Source organism: Tursiops truncatus, chromosome X (genome assembly GCF_011762595.2).
Source record: "Tursiops truncatus isolate mTurTru1 chromosome X, mTurTru1.mat.Y, whole genome shotgun sequence".
In the NCBI taxonomy this organism is placed as follows: domain Eukaryota; kingdom Metazoa; phylum Chordata; class Mammalia; order Artiodactyla; family Delphinidae; genus Tursiops; species Tursiops truncatus.
This window is the reverse complement of record NC_047055.1, coordinates 121,231,299-121,249,995: the sequence shown is the minus strand read 5'-3', so window position 1 is coordinate 121,249,995 and position 18,697 is coordinate 121,231,299. Positions and strand designations below refer to the sequence as shown.

The following is an 18,697-nucleotide window of genomic DNA, read 5'->3' as shown; positions in this document are numbered from 1 at the left end:
AAGGCCTTGAACTCTAGGCTGATACTGAAAAGGCTTTGACATGTCAAAGGGAAGCATCTTTAGCTGGAACAAAGCACCTCAAAGCCTCTATTCTCTGTGGTACTCGGCCTTGAAAATGCAAACAAAGGCAAGGCAGGGCAAGGCCAACCAATCACACCCCAGACACAGGAGCCCAGGCGCCGAGAATTTCCCAGCAGCCCCCGCACTCACCTCTCAGTGATATTCTTCGCGGTCTGTAGGAAACGCGCGTGATCATTCTCCTTCAGAGAGTGTTCTGCTTGGGAGATGAGTGATGCCGACCGCTCGATGCACTGCTTGCAGTTTGCAATCTGCTGAGCCAGTTTGCGAAGCCTCATCACCTTGAACAAAAGAGGCACGAAGACGGTTACACGGGTGGGCTCGCTTAGTGAAAACGTGTCGGGCTGGACCCTCCCGGTGTGTGCGTTTTATTGTATGCGAGTCATCCTTCAGTAAATGTTCAAAAAGGAGGCAGAGAAAGACGGAAACCCCAGCTATGGCACTCTTGTCTTAGCTATTCTTTATCTCCTTGGAGAAGTGTTGCTAATTTGTTTTAAGAGGAAACCCTGAATTGCGAATTGCTTCCCTGTTGATGGGGGAAAAAGGTGTCGCCCAGTGTGAGTTACAGAGGGTCACCGGACCCCCTTCCCTCACACAATTACCGTAAGATCGTAGGGAACCCTGAAACTTTCTCTAGTTCAATTTTTCAGCTGGGCCATTGAGAAAATAAAACACCTCTGTAGGTGCAAATGTGTGCCTTCAGTCAAAACCATTTTCTAAAAAGTTCTTTGCTATCCATGTAATAAAATCGCGATGTAAAAACATTAGGTATCACTATTTCCCACACTATCTCAAACTCATGTGTTAAATTAACAGAAAGGGAGCATTTTTTTCCATTGATTAATATTTTTCCTGTTGAACAGATGAGAGAAAGCCAAAAAAAGCACAGCTGGGCCATTTCCCCTCACCGGGAACGTCATTTCCAGGCACTCTGTGCTTACTTGATAACTAAAACTATTTTGATAAGCATTTCCCAGTCGGGATAAAAACGCATGTTTGGTTCCAACCTCCATTCCAACTCCTGATTCCGTCTTGCTTGCAAACGACCCTCAAACGTAATTGACCATAACCTCTGGGGCAGGCCAAGATAAGTCCACGGTAACCCACTTGACCATTTGCTCTGGTGTTTGAAATGTGCTCAGAGATGAAGCCCTCTGGCCAGAAGCCAAGTTCAAATGAGACGGCTAATTGGAATTGCCGTGCGCCTGGTGCCCTGGTGCACACAGCCTGGGACAGGTCTTGGCCGGCTTTATGATCATTCCGGAACGGAAAACAGCCCTGGGTGAAAGGCTAGGGAGGCTCAGGCTCCCTCCAGAATTCCTGCTAACTCCAAGAAATTCCTCCTTTCTCCAAGTCATCATTATCGTCCCCGCGCAAGTCTAACAGAAGAAAAGGAAGGAAGGAGGTGTCAGGACTTGAGGCCTCTGAGGACTGTCCAATTTCAGCTCTGTCCTCCTACAGCAAACAAAGGAAATGAATGCTGAATCGTGAGGCATCGGCCACAAGACTGCAGGCAAGAGTGAGAGAGATTCTTGAAAGTAAAGGCTTTAGAGAAATGAACTGTCAAAACTCTGGGGCAAAGAGTATGTTATCTTAAGCCCGGTAAGAGATTTACCTCATTGTATATAATTATAGTGACCATCACCGCAGATTAACTGTGTTCATTAGTTGAATAAAATAACACTTATTTTATACCAAATAGAATTCAGCTGCTAACATCATTATACCCAGAGGTAAAGCTAAGAAAGGCACAGAGTCCAACTCAAGATATTAGAACGTATCCTTAAGAAACTGTCAGAGGAAGAAATATTTAATCACGTAACATAAAGAATGCTTTCAATTACACGGCAGAATTGAAGATATTTAATACAATTCTAACAACAACAACAAAATAAGGGCCAAATATTCCTTCTGAATAACTTCATGTCCTTTCGGTATACCTAATAATAGTGACCCCACAGATGACACAATGGAAAAATGCTTGAACTCCATTTTCTTCTTTTTTAAAAAATTTCTATCATGATACTGGAAATTAAAAGCGACATAAGAGGAGAAGGAAGAAGAAGAAGAAAAAAGAGCCCTAAATCATGCATAAGTTGAAGCAAGCCCAAATGAGAGCCTCCTTTGAAAATACAGGAATTTTTTACAGAAAACTGTTGGCGTAATTATAATTTTAGTTCAGTGTACAAATTCCATCTGATATACCAGATTGGAGCTTTTCAAACCTGGTGTGCGCAAGAATCAGCTGGGGACCTTTGTTAAAGAAAAACCGTAGATGTTTGGGCCGGCACTCGCATATCCTAGGTGAGGAGTTGTAATTGGCAGGGTGGCAGGAATCTGCATTTTAACAAGCACTGAACGTTTTTTGATCTGCAGGTGATGAATCGTCAGTATGGAAAGGATTAGCATTTAAAAGACTAAATGAAAGAGGAGAGGACAAAAGAAGGTAGCAGAAAGCATTCCTGGTAGAAAGGGCAAGATAAGTTTTGTAAAACTTATTTCTCTGTGTGTGTGTGTTGTTTATGTGTGTGTGTGTCAGTGCTGGGTTTGATGTTATATGTATTTTTTTTTACCGTGGGTTTCAGTAAAAAGAAAAAGGAAAAGAAAAACTTTTCTAAGTTAGTTCACAAACTATGGTCTGTGGACCACATCCAGCACACAGCCCGTTTGTGCAAATAGTTTTAAGGACACACTGCCACGTGCATCTGTTTATGAACCACCTGTGGCTGCCTTCACACTACACCATTGGGCAGCGGTGAGCGGTTCCGACAGAGACCGAAGGCAAAACCGACGATATTCATTATCTGGCCCTTTACAGAAAAAAGTTTGCTGACTTAAATGATTCTGATCAGACGGCCCTGGATTTGAACACACTCTGTGAAACACTGTCCTATGTGGTACCACACTTCAGAATCAGACACTGAGTATTTAGCAATATACGAATTTCTTCATTAGAAAACACTTCTTTAATATATTACTTAAAACTTTTTCCACGTTGGCACTCTTCTCTTTTTCCTTTGGGAAGTGCGACTGCACGTTGTAACTTGTGGAATTCACTCCACACTCATCATGGAAGTACTCTGCCTCCTTTTGGGGACGTAGGCCTATTTAAATCAATTTATTTGCTGTTTATTTTACCTTACAAATGCTTTTTTAAAGTGGCCCTTTATTTTTCTTTAAATGTATTTGCAATGCTTTTATATATACGTAGGGTTCCCATCCCAAAATTGTTAGGTCCAAACCATTGATCCTCAGTTAAAACAAGTATCTCAATCAACAAGGACTGTCTTCAGTGCTTCTATCAGGCTATACAAAAGCCCTGACACGTAGTCCAGGGGAATTAGCTTACATTTTGGAGATTCAGAGTACATAAAAGCAGTGACGAGAAGGGACCCTTTTTCTCTTCAGCTGCAGCCTTCTACCATAGGTATGTGTCTGAACATAAACACATCATTGGCTTAATCTGGAGTTTGCTGTCAGCTTTTCCTGTGTTGGCGCGAAATTTATCCCCAACTACTGAAGAAATAAGCCAGTTCTTTCCCGGGGAGTCTCAGCATAAAGGCTGCTGAGCTATTTATTTTAAAGAAGGTGCAATGGTCTGAGAGCAGGAGTTACCAGCATGTGCTAATGTGTAACATCGCCTGATTGGCAATCGCCCCAGTTGGAGGATTTGCGGTGCGTTTGTTTCCTCCAGATCGAATGGCATTGTGATCGGCGCCAGAGACAGATGAGGGCAAAGTCGCTAGCCCTTCTCTGGATTGAGTGTCTTCAGACTTCCCAACCACCAGCCTGGGCACCCTCACTGGGCACTAAGTCCATACTTGCCCTCCCTGCCCAGCCTCTCTGATTTCCAGGGCGTTGGCACCCATGCTCTTCTTTTCTTTAAAACGTATCTCTGACACCCAATGCCCTGGCCAGGGACTCACTCACTGTGAATTCCCGGGTCCGGGATGAACCAGTCCTCGGTCGTGTACCAAAGTAGTAACTCAATGGAAAGCTGAACGGGGCCTTCCTCTCTCCATCTTTCCCAAGTAACACTGCCTTCTGAGATTATATCCCTGAGCAGACGTGCACTTTCAAAAAGTGACACATCTCAAACATACGGACCGTTTTTAAAGTCATATGATCAACTTTCCCATACGCAGTACCGGCTTTAGCAAATCTCAGTGTTTTCATCATATTAGCGTCTGATTTTTCGAAAGGAAGTAAACTATTATCGATGGCATTGAAGCCTTTGTGTGTCCCTCCCTAATTTCATTCACGTCCCTCTCCAGAGGAGAGCACCCTCTTGATGACTCCCAAGCATGTTGATGTAGTTTATCAAATTTTATATAATATTCCTCATTCCCTAAGAATCATCATAAAACTTGCTCCCATTTTTGTGATCTGTCCATATGAATACGTATCACCCTAGTTCGTTACTTTTAATTTCTGAAGACTGTTCCATTGAACAAATGTACAATTTACTTGTCTTATAAACAGCTTTACCGAGATATAATTAATATATAAGAAACTGCACATATTTCAAGTACAAATCTGATTCGTTTTCAAATACGTGTAAACTCATGAAACAGTCCTCACGTTCAAGATAATGAACATATATATCACCCCCCCATTCTCCTCCCGTCCCTTTGGAATTCATCCCGCCCACCCCTCTGTCACTCATCGCTAAGCGTTCACTGATTTGTTTTGTCACTGTAGATTATTAGAAAGTGTTATTTCTAGAATTTTGTATGAATATACTCATGCAGTATACACTATCTTCTGTCTGGCTTCTCTCACTCACCATAATTCTATTGAGATTCATGTTGTCGCGTGTGTCAAGAGTTCACTCCTTGCTGGATAGCACTGCATTGTGTGCAAATGCCACAAACCGTTCATCTATTCATCTGTTGATAGGCTTCGGGTCATTTCCAGTCAGGAAATTACCCTTAACATTACCCTTCACATTAACGTGAAAATTCACATACAAGTTTTATATAGACATCCGCTTTCATTTTTCTTGGTAAACACCTAGAATGGCTGGATCGAATGGTAAGCGTATGTTTAACTACTTAAGAACGGGCCAAACAGTTTTCTAAAATATACCGTCTCCATTCTTAGAAACGGTGTGTGAGCTATAGTTCCTTCACATGCCCACCAACACTTGGCATGGTCCATCTTTTTAAGTTAACTATCCTAGTAGATAAGTGGTGGTATCTCATTGAGGTTTTAATTTGCATTTCCTTAATTATTAAATGACTTTGACCATCTTTTCATGTGCTTACTTGCCATCCTTATACCTTCTTTGGTAAAGTATCTATATTCAAATCTTTTATCCATTTTGGTGAAGGGGTCATCTATTTCATTATTAATGAGTTTTGAGAATTTGTAATATATTCTGGATACGATTACTTTATTAAATAAATAATTTATAAGTATTTTCTCCTAGTATGTGGCTTGTCTTTACATTCTCTTAAGAGCGCCTTTTGGGGCTTCCCTGGTGGCGCAGTGGCTGAGAGTCCGCCTGCCGATGCAGGGGACCTGGGTTCGTGCCCCGGTCTGGGAGGATCCCACATGCCGCGGAGCGGCTGGGCCCGTGAGCCATGGCCGCTGAGCCTGCGCGTCCGGAGCCTGTGCTCCGCAACGGGAGAGGCCACGACAGTGAGAGGCCCGCGTACCGCAAAAAAAAAAACACAAAAACGAGTGCCTTTTGAGGAGAAGTTTTCACTTTTGGTGAAATACAGTACATAATTATCTCTATAGTTTGTAAGTATTTCTTTTATGTTTCTGCCAGTGTATATAATCTTTGGTCAACCAAAGTTCACCAAGATTTCCTCCCATGTTTTCTTTCTTCTAGAATTTTCAGAGTTTTTACCTTTTACATTTAGGTATATGAGCCATTGACATCTAATTTTTTATGTGGTGTGAAGTATGGATCAAGTTTCCTATTCTTATGTGTAGACAGCCTCCCCTATGTGGAGGCTAAAACTCAGCTTCCAAAATTCCCTTCCCGCTCAGTTTTCTTTGCCATTTCAGTGCACACGTTTTTCCCTCCGAAACTTCTAATTTGTTATTTCTATATCGTTTTTTTTTCTTATTTCACATCCTTCTTTTGTGGTTTCACAATTTTTTGCTCTTTTAAGATAGAAGTTATTCCTTCCTGTATCTCTTTGAACATCTTCTTAACATTTTCACATAAAATTAATTTCAACTGAGGTGAGAAGATGTCTTTGATTTTGTTGGCTGTATTTTTAGAAATTCAAGATCTCTTTATTTGCTTTGGAATTGTGGTCTGACTTTCTGTTTTCAAGGGCTGAAGTCATTCATAATGTTTTTCTCCCTCACCCACCTTGCTTAGCCTCTCCTGTCGGTTTACAGTCTCCTTCACCCCATCCTTGGGGGTCCTCATTCCAGAATCTTGTATTATCTCTGCATTTTGTGTAGGTATCAGAAACAGTGCAGAGCCAGGCTCCAACCCGGCTGACTTACTCTAGACTCCCAGGCCTGAAGTTTGCTAACAGCTATGACCCTAGGTGAAAACTGGCAATAATCTGTCTTCGGTCCCTTTGAATGAACTGCGAAGCCTTACACAGCCCATGGCATCAACCAATGAGCCTGATTTCACTTTCCCATACCATCGGGAGCACTTCTAGCCCTTTTACCCCAACGTTTCCAAAACTATTTAGCCACAGGAGTCGAAGGTGTAGCCGCTTTAGTCTCTTCCAGACCAAGTCCCAGGAGCCTGCGTCTTAAAAAGCCACCATCACGGCTTTGTAGTTTTCTTCTATTTCTGGCCCATGGAGATGTTTATCTGGCTTTGGGCCCAGCTCTGTGTCTCTTTGCTTTTCTGTTTTACTATGTTCCCTATCACGGACATGTGTCCAGGGTGGAGTGGGTGTACCAGAGCCTGAAGCCCATGCATCACCATGGCTGGAACTGGGGACACACACACCCCTTCGCTACTTTGCTCTAGCTCACGAGAGGAACCCTCATGCTGGGAAGCTATGTAAGGGAAAGGAAGACCTGCTGGCCGGGAAGTTGTGGCGGAGAGTCACTGCAGGCTGAGTAAGGGCCCCCAAAGATGCCCACATCCTAATCCCAGGAGTTTTAAAAATATGTTACCTTACACGACCAAAGGGACTTCGCAGATGTGATGAAGTGCAGGATCTGGAGATGGGGGATATCCTAGATTATCTGGTTGACCCCAATGTAATTATAAGGGTACTTATGAGAGAGAACAAGGAGAGTCTGCGCCAGAGAAAGAGATGTGAGGATGGGTGCAATGCTCAGAGTGATATGAAGAAACCACAAGCCAAGGAATGTGGGTGGCTTCTAAAAGCCAGAAGAGAAGTGGATTCTGCCCTAGAGCCTCCAGAAAGAAACAGCACTGCTGAAATCTTCACCTTAGCCCAGTTGTGACTGATTTTAGACCTCTGACCTCCAAAAGGTCAGGCATCAATAAATCTGTGTTGTTTTAAGCCACCAGGTTTGTGGTAATCTGTTCCAGCAGCAATAAGGAAGTAATATGCATATTGAGAGCTGATCCCTGCACACGACCACGTAAAGGCAACAAATTACCTTCCGCATGTACGTTAATAATTAATTACAGCTGTTTTCAGGCTCTCACGTGCCTGAGAACCCGGAAGACGGCAGGTATTAAGAGAAATACACATGGTGCACGATGACGGAAGAGGAAGTAGATTCTGTACAGATCCCAGGCTGACACTCAGGATAATTTGTATGTGGGGGAAAGTAGCTGTTCAATGCACCTGAGTCCGTCCCTGGCCAGGGAAGAATGGTGTATTAATTTGATAATCTACCGGAACAGCTTCCGGAACTATTAGATTAGACTTCAACTTTTCTGATCACCATCACAGTGTACATGTATAAATATTTTTCAATGTATACAGACAAAGCAGTCTAAAACATTCTACAATATTAGAAGCACCTTTAAAAGTCTGAAGAAAACAGAGAAGAGCACATACATTAGCTGTTGTAATCTGTGTACTAAATACTTGCCAAGTGGATTTAATTATACGTGTCATTATAGTTATGAGCAGTAATAATAGAGATTCATGAACTGACTGGATCTGGAATGAATGTTTCTAGTTTTAGATATTTACAAAATTGTCTTGTGAGGGTGGCAGAGAAATGGGGAAAATAAAGTAGATCATAAGTATTTCAATACAAACATGACTAATTTAAAAATAGAATAAAGTGATGGATTCTTAAGTTATCAACATTTCTGAATGAATTTTGAATAAAGAAGAAGATGGCCATAAAGAATATAACCTAAATTTGTGAATTGCTTTTTGAATATAGTTTACTATAAAACCATAGGAATTTTAAACATACAAACATTAGCAAAGAAGTACTATTAATATTGTATATCCACAAAGGGGTATAAGATATAGTGAAACTACAGGAGTTTTGCCACGATGAAACTGACACCTGTCTAAGTTCCCTCAAAAGCATGAGAAAGCACTTCATAATTTCTGTATATAAAGTCTGATTCATTTAAACATTTATTTAATACTGTTTTGATTGCTAGGATATAGCAATAAATATGAAATGAACTTTTCCTCTATGGAACCCACCTTCTCATAGAGAAGAGAGATGGAAAACAGTGGCTACAACAGACCGGAGCTCCATGCTGTGCCCTGGAGCTGGGTAATGGAGCAGCCTTTGTATTACAGGTATGCATAGGAGACCGAAACAAAAAGAAAGGGTGGAGGAAAAAATGGCCAACCAAGAGGCTTTGAACTAGTCTTCAAGACTTAGGATGAGATTACAGACAATACAGAAGAAGGGGTCATTCAATACTTCCTAAGCTATTGAAGTGCATGGGAGTATATTTTCTCTAGGTAGAAAATACAAAACCTTCGGCCCTAGAAATCGTACCTTCCCTTCTTTGATCTTGGTTCCAATAATCTGTCGTCTTTGCTGAATGATCTCAATAAGAAGATCGCACTCCTCCATCAATTTGGCTTCTTGACGTGATGCATTGACCTGTGGGATAGATAAAATGGTGAGCCTTAATTTGGCATTTGTTTTAGTTAAATGCTCTTTTTTGAATGTAGACTAGTATATTTCTGGTAATTGCTGAAAACATATTTTATTTTATTTATTTATTTTTTTGCGGTACGCGGGCCTCTCACTGCTGTGGCCCCTCCCGGACGCGCAGGCTCAGTGGCCATGGCTCACGGGCCCAGCCGCTCCGCAGCACGTGGGATCTTCCCGGACCGGGGCACGAACCCGTGTCCCCTGCATCGGCAGGTGGACGCTCAACCACTGCACCACCAGGGAAGCCCGAAAACATATTTTATTAAAGAATATACTGAGGTATAGTTGCTATACAATATTATATAAGTTTCAGGCGTACAACATAGTGACTCACATTTTTTAAAGGTTATATTCCATTTATAGTTATTATTAAATATCGGCTATATTCCCTGTGTTGTATAATATATCCTTGTAGCTTATCTATTTTATACATAGTAGTTTGTACCTCTTATTCCCCTACCCCATCTTGCCCCTCCTCTCTTCCCTCTCCCCACTGGTAACCACTAGTTTGTTCTATATCTGTCATGAAAAGATATTTTATTTGTCTACTGTTTTCTTTTTTTAAACATCTTTATTGGAGTATAATTGCTTTACAATGGTGTGTTAGTTTCTGCTGTACAACAAAGTGAATCAGCTATACGTATACATATATCCCCATATCCCCTCCCTCTTGAGCCTCCCTCCCACCCTCACTATCCCACCCCTCTAGGTGGGCACAAAGCACGGAGCTGATCTCCCTGTGCTATGCAGCTGCTTCCCACTAGCTATCTCTTTCACCTTTGGTAGTGTATACATGTCCATGCCACTCTCTCACTTTGTCCCAGCTTACCCTTCCCCCACCCCGTGTCCTCAATTCCATTCTCTACGTCTGCGTCTTTATTCCTTTCCTGCCCCTGGGTTCTTCAGAACCTTTTTTTTTTTTTTAGATTCCATATATATGTGTTAGCATACGGTATTTGTCTTTCTCTTTCTGACTTACTTCACTCTGTATGACAGACTCTAGGTCCATCCACCTCACTACAAATAGCTCAGTTTCGTTTCTTTTTATGGCTGAGTAATACTCCATTGTGTATATGTGCCACATCTTCTTTATCCACTCATCTGTCGATGGACACTTAGGTTGCTTCCATGTCCTGGCTATTGTAAATAGCGCTGCAGTGAACACTGTGGTACATGTCTCTTTTTGAGTTATGGTTTTCTCAGGGTATATGCCCAGTAGTGGGATTGCTGGATCGTATGGTAATTCTATTTTTAGTTTTTTAAGGCACCTCCATACTGTTCTCCATAGTGGCTGTATCAATTTTCATTCCTACCAACAGTGCAAGAGTGTTCCCTATGAAAAGATACTTTAAATGTTAACTCTTCTTCCAATTATGCAGGGATGGCAAATATAGGACTTACATGTCCACTCCCTATCTTCTTGCACCCCCGGAAAACATTTATTATCCAATGACAGCAGTCTTTTTTGCTAAGCCATACTGAACCTCAGGGTCTTGCTTTTTTAAAAAAATATATTTATTTATTTGGCCACGCTGGGTCTTAGCTGCAGCATGCGGGGTTTTGTTACCATGTGCGGGATCTTTAGCTGCAGCAAGCAGGATCTAGCTCCCTGACCCGGGGTCGAACCCAGGCCCCCTGCACTGGGAGCACGGAGTCTTAGCCACTGGACCACCTGGGAAGTCCCTCAGGATCCTTCTTAACACACCATGTACGTAGCTATTACCAACTGATTGAAAATTGACACTTGAAATATAGTTGCAGTTCCTGCTTTTATATTTTGAAGGAAAGTGCAATTTTAGCCTGTTGAACATAAAAAGTTAGAAAAAACTAATATTATTCTTTTATGGAGGATAGATTATCATCAATATCTTTTGGACAAATTTTCCAAAAGCAAGATAGCAAGGTTACCTTACATTTATTGAACTTTTCTTTTATATACAGACATGAACTTTGTATTTCATCACTATAAAAACATCAAAAAGGAGAAGGATGGTTGAATATCTTATTAATCTTATGGCATACTTTTAAATCGTACTTCTGGTATACCTCAGGAAGGCCGGGGTTCTACAATGAAAGCCTGCCCTCCTCCTGGCAAGGTAGATCACTGTAGAATGGCTTGTATTTGAAGTTTTTAAGGCTCATTGTATGCAAGGGAGGGTTAAAATTAGCTCATTCTTGGCAACTGGCCTTGGGAAATACTCTGCACGTGCTATTTCCTCCATCTCATGACAATTCTGAAACGCTTATTCACAGACAGAGACCCAGAAATCACAGCTGTGGGAAATGGAGATAGCATGCATGAGTTTTATGATCTTAACACAGCGCAGGAGAAGCCTGCAATGTTACAAAGAACGACAATAGCACTGATTACTCCAGTATAACTCAGGGAGGAGACGTGGCCCAGTCATTAAGCCCTTTTGATTAGGGATACTTTCTTTAACTGGAGTAATTTCAATCTCTATGAATGACACAAACCGGAAGTGGGGTCAGGAGTTCAGAATAAAAATTCACTGATGGCTGTTCAGAGAAATCATGTCCTGTTTCCAGAGACCAGGATTCCTTGAGTTGTATTCCTGATCACTGTAAGACAGGGCAGAGAGGCAACTCAAGATACTGCCTTATTGAGGAGATGGTGGTCACTGGCCATTTGCAGCGAACTATGAGATCATGTCCTGTGTCAGATTAGCACACAGACATACTTGCTAAATGTTTCATAAACAAAAGAAAGAATTAAGAATGCATTGATGGACAAGCACAGAACGTGGAACTCAGGCTAATATTTCAAGGGAGTTAATCACTGGGCTCAATTTCTCTTACCATTACTTTTCTGTCATCATTTCTAGTTCCCCTTGAGGCTTCTCAAATAAGTTGAGCTATCTATGGAAATATTTACTTGAAACCCCACTACTCTCGAGAAATTTCTTGTCATTTCTTTTGACTTCAAACTGAATTTAATAACTGACTACAACCGAGCTGTGAAAAGGATGGGATCGTATTGAAACCATGGGCCCATTATAATGGAGAAAGTGAAATTTCTGGAAGATAGCACCTTACACTTGAAAAGTATCTCCTAGAATGAGCCCTCAGAGCTAAGCTGTACTTGAACATACAATCAGGGTAAATCCAACTGGATGCAACCTCCACGAAGGGAGGGATCTTTGGCTGTTGTATGAAATGAGGCATCTCTCCCACGCACCTGGCACCATATGTGGCACAGAATAGGCATTCAAAAACTTTGCTGAATGAACAGACGGTGAAGATGATCTTCCAACAAGAGACAAGGTAACATGTAGTGAAGCAAGCAGCTATCATGATACAAGCACTCAACACGCAGGTATTGGATTTGTTGGTTTTCTAGGACTGTATAGACACAAAAACATGTCTTAAGTTATTTTTTTAGGGGGAAGGGTGTTGATTTTCTTTTTTTTACAGCCTTATTGAAATATACTTCACATATCATAAAATTCACCCATTTAAAGTGTACGGTTTGTGGGTTTGAGTGTATTCAGAGTTCTATAATCATCATCACAATCTAATTTTAGAAAACCTTCGATATCCCCTAAAGAATTCCCAATACCCATTTGCAGGAACTCCACATTCTTGCTACCCACCCCATTTCAAGGCTTAGGTAACCACTAATCTGTGTTCTGTCTCTTCATGGACTTGCCTGTCCTGGACATTTCATAAAAATGGAATCAAACAACATGCGATCCTTTTTGTCTGGCTTATTTCACTTAGCATAACGTTTTCAAGATTCCTCCAAGTCACAGCATGTGTCAGTACTTCATCCCTTTTTATGCCGAATATTATTCCATTTAAGCAATATACCACATTTTGTTTATCCATTCTCTAGTAGATGGACATGTGGGTCGCTTCTACCTTTTAGTTACTATAAACAATATTGCTATGAACATTCATGTATAAATTTTTGTGTGTGCATATGTATTCATTCTTCTTCAGTATAGGAGTAGAATTGCTGGGTCACATGTGAATTCTGTGTTTAACTTTTTGAGGGACTGCCAAACGGTTTTCCGAAGGGGCCGCATCATTTTATATTCCAACAAGAAGTATGTGAGGCTTCCAATTTCTCCACATCCTTGTCAACACTTGATACTGTCTGTCTTTTTTGTTTTATTCATCCTAGTGAGTGTGGAGTGGCATCTCACTGTGGTTTTGATTTGCATTTCCCTGATGGCTAATGACGTTGAGCGTCTTTTCGTGTGCTTCTTGGCCATATGTGTACCTAATTTAGAGATAAGACTATTCAGATCCTTTGCTCATTGTGTAATTGGGCCATTTGTCTTATATAGTTGAATTGTATGATTTCTTTATATATTCTGGATACAAGTCCCTTGTTAGCTATGTGATCTGCAAATCTTTTCTCCCATTCTGTGCGTTGTCTTTTCATTTTCTTGATGGTGACTTTTGAAGCACAGAAGTTTTAAATCTTGACGGAGTCTAATTTATCTCTTGTTCTACTGTCACTTGTGCTTTTGGTGTTGTAGCTAAGAAACCTAATCCAAGGTTTCCTCTAGAAGTTTTATCTCCTACACTTACGTCTACAAACCATTTTAAATTAAGTTTTGTGTATTATTATGAGAAGTAGGGGTCCAACTTCATCCTTATATTTATGGATATCCAGTTGCCTAAGCACCGTTTATTGAAAAGACTATTCTTTCCTCCATTGAAGTGTCTTAGCACTTGGTCAAAACTCAACTGACCACATTGTGAGGTCCTTAGGTTTTGATGTGGCTGCTAACGTATTCTCTGGTTAAAGATATTCTGGGTTTCATAACTCAAAAAGACACATGCACCCCAATGTTCATCGCAGCACTATTTCCAATAGCCAGGTCATGGAAGCAACCTAAATGCCCATCGACAGACGAATGGATAAAGAAGATGTGGTACATATATACAATGGAATACTACTCAGCCATAAAAAGGAACAAAATTGGGTCATTTGTAGAGACCTGGTGGGACCTAGAGACTGTCATACAGAGTGAAGTAAGTCAGAAAGAGAAAAATAAATACTGTGTGCTAACACGTATATATGGAATCTAAGGAAAAACAAAATGTATTGCCGGGATTGGCCTCCTGTCAGGCTCCCTACTGTACTGTATGCAATTCCATATATACAATGGAATATTACTCGGCCATAAAAAGGAATGAAATTGGGTCATTTGCAGAGACGTGGATGGACCTAGAGACTGTCATACAGAGTGAAGCAAGTCAGAAAGAGAAAAACAAATATCATATATTAACGCATATATGTGGAATCTGGAAAAATGGTGCAGATGAACCTGTTTGCAAGGCAGAAATAGAGACAAAGACGTAGAGAACAAACGTATGGACACCAAAGGGGGGGAAGGGGAGGTGGGATAAATTGGGAGATTGGGATTGACATATATATACTAACTAATATGTATAAAATAGATAACTAACAAGAACCTGCTGTATAGCACAGAGAACTCCACTTCACTGCATGGTAGAAACTAATACAACATTGTAAAACAACTATACCCCCCCCCCAAAAGAAAAAGAAGATATTCTGGTTTTGACTGAACCTAGTAAGACCCTGCTAGTAACTCTGAAGTAGGTGCCCTGAAATGTGGTATGGAGTACGAGCTCTGCTCGTAGGATGATACCGAGAAAGTCGAGGAGTATGTCCGTTTCTAAGCTGTCCTATTTTGTAAAATGAGGCGAATATTATCTGCTCTCTCAGTCAAGTGGGATTTTTGTGGTAAATACAATACCACAAGATATGAGGAATAATATATGGGGAAATGACTTACATTAGGAAGCCACAGACAGGTCTGAGGTAGTATTGTCTGCATTGGGAAGTAGTTTTGTTAAGAGACTATGATTTAGTTTGGGATCTATTTCACTCTCAAAATCATTGCAATTTGGGTTACTCTATGGTAGGAAAAGTGTCTCAGTCGCCATCATAACGTGGGGTTCAATTTAATCCAAATTCTGACTAATCGATATTTACGATGAATAGGTTTGTTTTACTGACAAAGTGGACTGAAATCTACTTTGTTGAGCCAAATATGTTTTGAGAAAGCTGACACTGCGACCACCGGCATCCCAAAATATAAATTCCCAGAGATTGGGGAATATCATCTGATCTTTTTTTTTTTTTTTTTTTGCGGTACGCGGGCCTCTCACTGTCGTGGCCTCTCCCGTTGGGGAGCACAGGCTCCGGACGCGCAGGCTCAGCGGCCATGGCTCACGGGCCCAGCCGCTCCGTGGCATGTGGGATCTTCCCGGACCGGGGCACAAACCCGCGTTCCCTGCATCGGCAGGCGGACTCTCAACCACTGCGCCACCAGGGAAGCCCTCATCTGATCATTTTAGGTCAAGTATTATCCTTAGATCTTTCAAAGAATACAGATGTGACCTTCCTTTGAAACTGGGAAAGTTGAATCTCTTTTCCCACTTTGATGAAGCTTCCAAATATTTGTAACCCTACCGTTCTTATATTCCGAAAGGTACAATAAAATGAGTTGAATGCTATCCTATATTTCTAAAATCCTTCCAGTACAAAGAAGTTTTCCACAGTTGTGCTGTTTCATGTGTCACTTAAAAAAAAAAAAGTTAATGATTTCATTGGACTTCATTTCCTATACGGGCTATTAATTAAAATATGGCAGGGTTTATTGGTTACTTGCAGTGTGTTCAGGTGTTTCCAGTTCCCAGCTTTGGTTTGGAAGCTGGCAGCTCCTGGTTATGATTTTAGCTTGTATTTCTGATTCACATCTTTTGATTCAGAAACCACGAAGGCTGATGGAAGTGCTTTGAGTAGGGCCAATCTAAGGATTCAAGAAACCACCGCCAAACCTTCTTTTACAGACCTACACTTCTATCTTTGTGTCATAAGTCTCCTTCTTGGTCCTTAACCTAAAGACAAGGGGGGTGGAGAGAATTAGGAATGCTGGCCAGTGGTAGCAACTGCTGTATACCACCTCTGGACCACATGGAAATAGGGTGCTTATCCTATAGAGCCCTTCACATCGCAGGACAAAATATAGCTTAAAACTGAGCCCTCTTCCCATTCCAGCCTCCTCCCTGCTACATTTTTTCTCACCTTCTTTGCACTCATGAGTAAATATCACATCAGCCCCTCATGAGGAGAAATTCGGTCACTCTCACCTCATCTCTGTGATGGCCTCAACCATGTGTTCACCATGTATCTTCTCTACATCTAGAGTTACAGCTTCCTTTGTTTTCTTTTTTGGCCGTGCCATGCGGCTTGTGGGATCTTAGTTCCCCGACCAGGGATCGAACCCGGGCCCTCGGCAGTGACAAGCACCGAGTCCTAACCACTGGACCACCAGGGAAATCCCTACAGCTTCCTTTCTTGCCGCGAAATGCGTCATCCTACCCACCGTTGTCTCCTAGTCTTTAGTACTAACTTTCTCTCTTTGCAAAATACTCTAAATTAAATTCTTCTAAAGTGAGATCTAATCCCAATTCTTTCAGAACTTACTTCTTCTTTCCGGAGTTATCACCCTATCTTTTTTAAGGCCCTAACGAACACCTTTTCGGAGACTGGAAGTACCACAGCCGATGTCACACAAGCTCAAGGCATGACTGCTCTCAGAATACACTTGCAGCCTTCACTGTGAAAGAGCTACATACCACTGTTGACCCATTCACTTATTCATTCAAATAACAGCAACTGGGTTCCCACAGTGTATGAGCCAGCATTCCAAGTGCTGGGCATACACTGTGACCCAAGAGAGACAAAGTTCCCATTATCACCGAGTTTACATGTAAGCGAAGGGCAACAGGCTGAACAAGCCGAGAAATAAATAAAAATTTCAGATCGTGACGTGTGTAAAGGAAATCACAGAGGGTAATGTGATCGAACACGGCTGAGAGGAGGGTCTTTTTTTTTTTTTTTTTGCGGTACGCGGGCCTCTCACTGTTGTGGCCTCTCCCGTTGCGGAGCACAGGCTCCGGACGCGCAGGCTCAGCGGCCATGGCTCACGGGCCCAGCCGCTCCGCGGCATGTGGGATCTTTGCGGACCGGGGCACGAACTCCTGTCCCCTGCATCGGCAGGCGGACTCCCAACCACTGCGCCACCAGGGAGGCCCGAGGGTCTTTTTTAATAGTGGTCATGATCAGACAAGAATTCTCTGACAAGTCTCTCGAGGGATGAAAAGGAACCAGTCAAAAGATGTGGAAAGGCTGTCTGCAGGCACTCCTGATGCTGCTTTTTTTGTTTTTGTATTTAGCAATGTCTTTTTATTTTATTTTTTTAAACATCTTTATTGGAGTATGATGGATTTAACAGACCTCCCTGCAAACATTTAAAAATTCGTTTCTGACCTCCACGTCAATACTTGGGGCCTTTTCACATCCATTTGCAGACAGGCTCAGAGCGTGAAAAAAATGAGCCAGCACCCAGCTGCGGCTGAACAAGGCACGTTCAGCCTTCGTGTTGCAGCTCTCGTAGAACCATAGGATGGGGACAACAGAAGTGCCGCAGCACTAAGCAGGAAGCGCCGGCTCTGCAGCCTGTTAGACTGGGTCTGAGTCCCCGCTCTAGCATCTGTTAGTGGGGCGACCTCAGCCAAATCTCTTCACACTTCGAAACCCCCTTTCCTTGTTTATAAAATAAAGAAAATACAATCAACCAGGATGACTTATTTTTAGGATTTAAGATTATAATCTTAATCTTTATTATTTATATAGATTATATATTTTATATATTCTATATATATTATATATAATATTATATAGATTTATATATATAGATTATATATTTACTTTATTATTTATATATATTATATATTTATATAGATTATATAGATTATATAATCTTTAATTATTTAAGATTATAATCTATGTGTGGGGTGTGTGTGTGTGTGTGTATTTCCCTGACGAGCAATGGTTCATGATTAGCTCGTCATGATTAGCCAGTCTTCATGGAGTGTAACTAGTGTGCATTTCGAGAATGGACTGTATTTATTTATCTTCTATCTAGGGTGTCCACAGTTGTCCTAAACTAACTTTTTTGGGGGCAGGAAGGGTAAAATGGGAAAGGAAATTTGTAAGCTACAGAAGAAGAGAGTCTTGCTTGTAGGGGGTTGCTAACCCACTGTCTCCTATTCCTAGGGTAATTCTGCAGCTTCTCTTTGAGAGACTCTGACTTTCTGATCCATTATAGCCCAGCGAAAGAGAAACTGGCAAGTTGAATAATGAAGTGAGGCCATTGCTCCTGTCTCACCCTAGTAGTAGCCCTGAGAGCTAATTCAGCACAGGGCGACCGGCCACATTCACGCTCATATCAGCTACCGAGAATCAGCCACAGTCCCGTGTAAGTTGCCACTTGGGCGCACAGTTTATCTGCCTTTTTTAGAAATGCACTTACATGTACACATTCCCCAGATTAGTTAATGATCGCGTAAATGGGGTGGCTATTTTCTCCAGAGCACTTGGTTAGCCAGGTCCAGTAAAAAGTGCCCCCCGCTAAATTTTATGGTGTAATAGTGTTAACAGTATTTCACAGAAAGGGTGGCGTGAAATGGATAATTTATTATTTTGGTCTTGTCATATGTATATAAA

The 18,697-nt window shown here is 41.5% G+C and overlaps 1 protein-coding gene and 1 non-coding gene across 12 annotated transcripts in view; both read right to left on the bottom strand.

The window, feature by feature from the left end:
- The window catches only part of MID1 (midline 1), a 671,868-nt gene that overhangs the window by 71,146 nt on the left and 582,025 nt on the right, over positions 1 to 18,697 (bottom strand). For all 11 annotated transcript variants that reach the window (XM_073798991.1, XM_033849640.2, XM_019928547.3 and 8 more), the window contains 2 exons: positions 8,962 to 9,069; positions 211 to 359 (listed from right to left, as the gene is read on the bottom strand). In XM_073798991.1, coding sequence (XP_073655092.1) covers positions 211 to 359; positions 8,962 to 9,069 — 257 coding nt within the window. The remainder of the gene's footprint in view (positions 1 to 210; positions 360 to 8,961; positions 9,070 to 18,697) is intronic.
- TRNAT-UGU (transfer RNA threonine (anticodon UGU)) lies at positions 16,390 to 16,463 on the bottom strand. Its single transcript has one exon. It is a non-coding gene; the product is annotated as a tRNA-Thr (tRNA).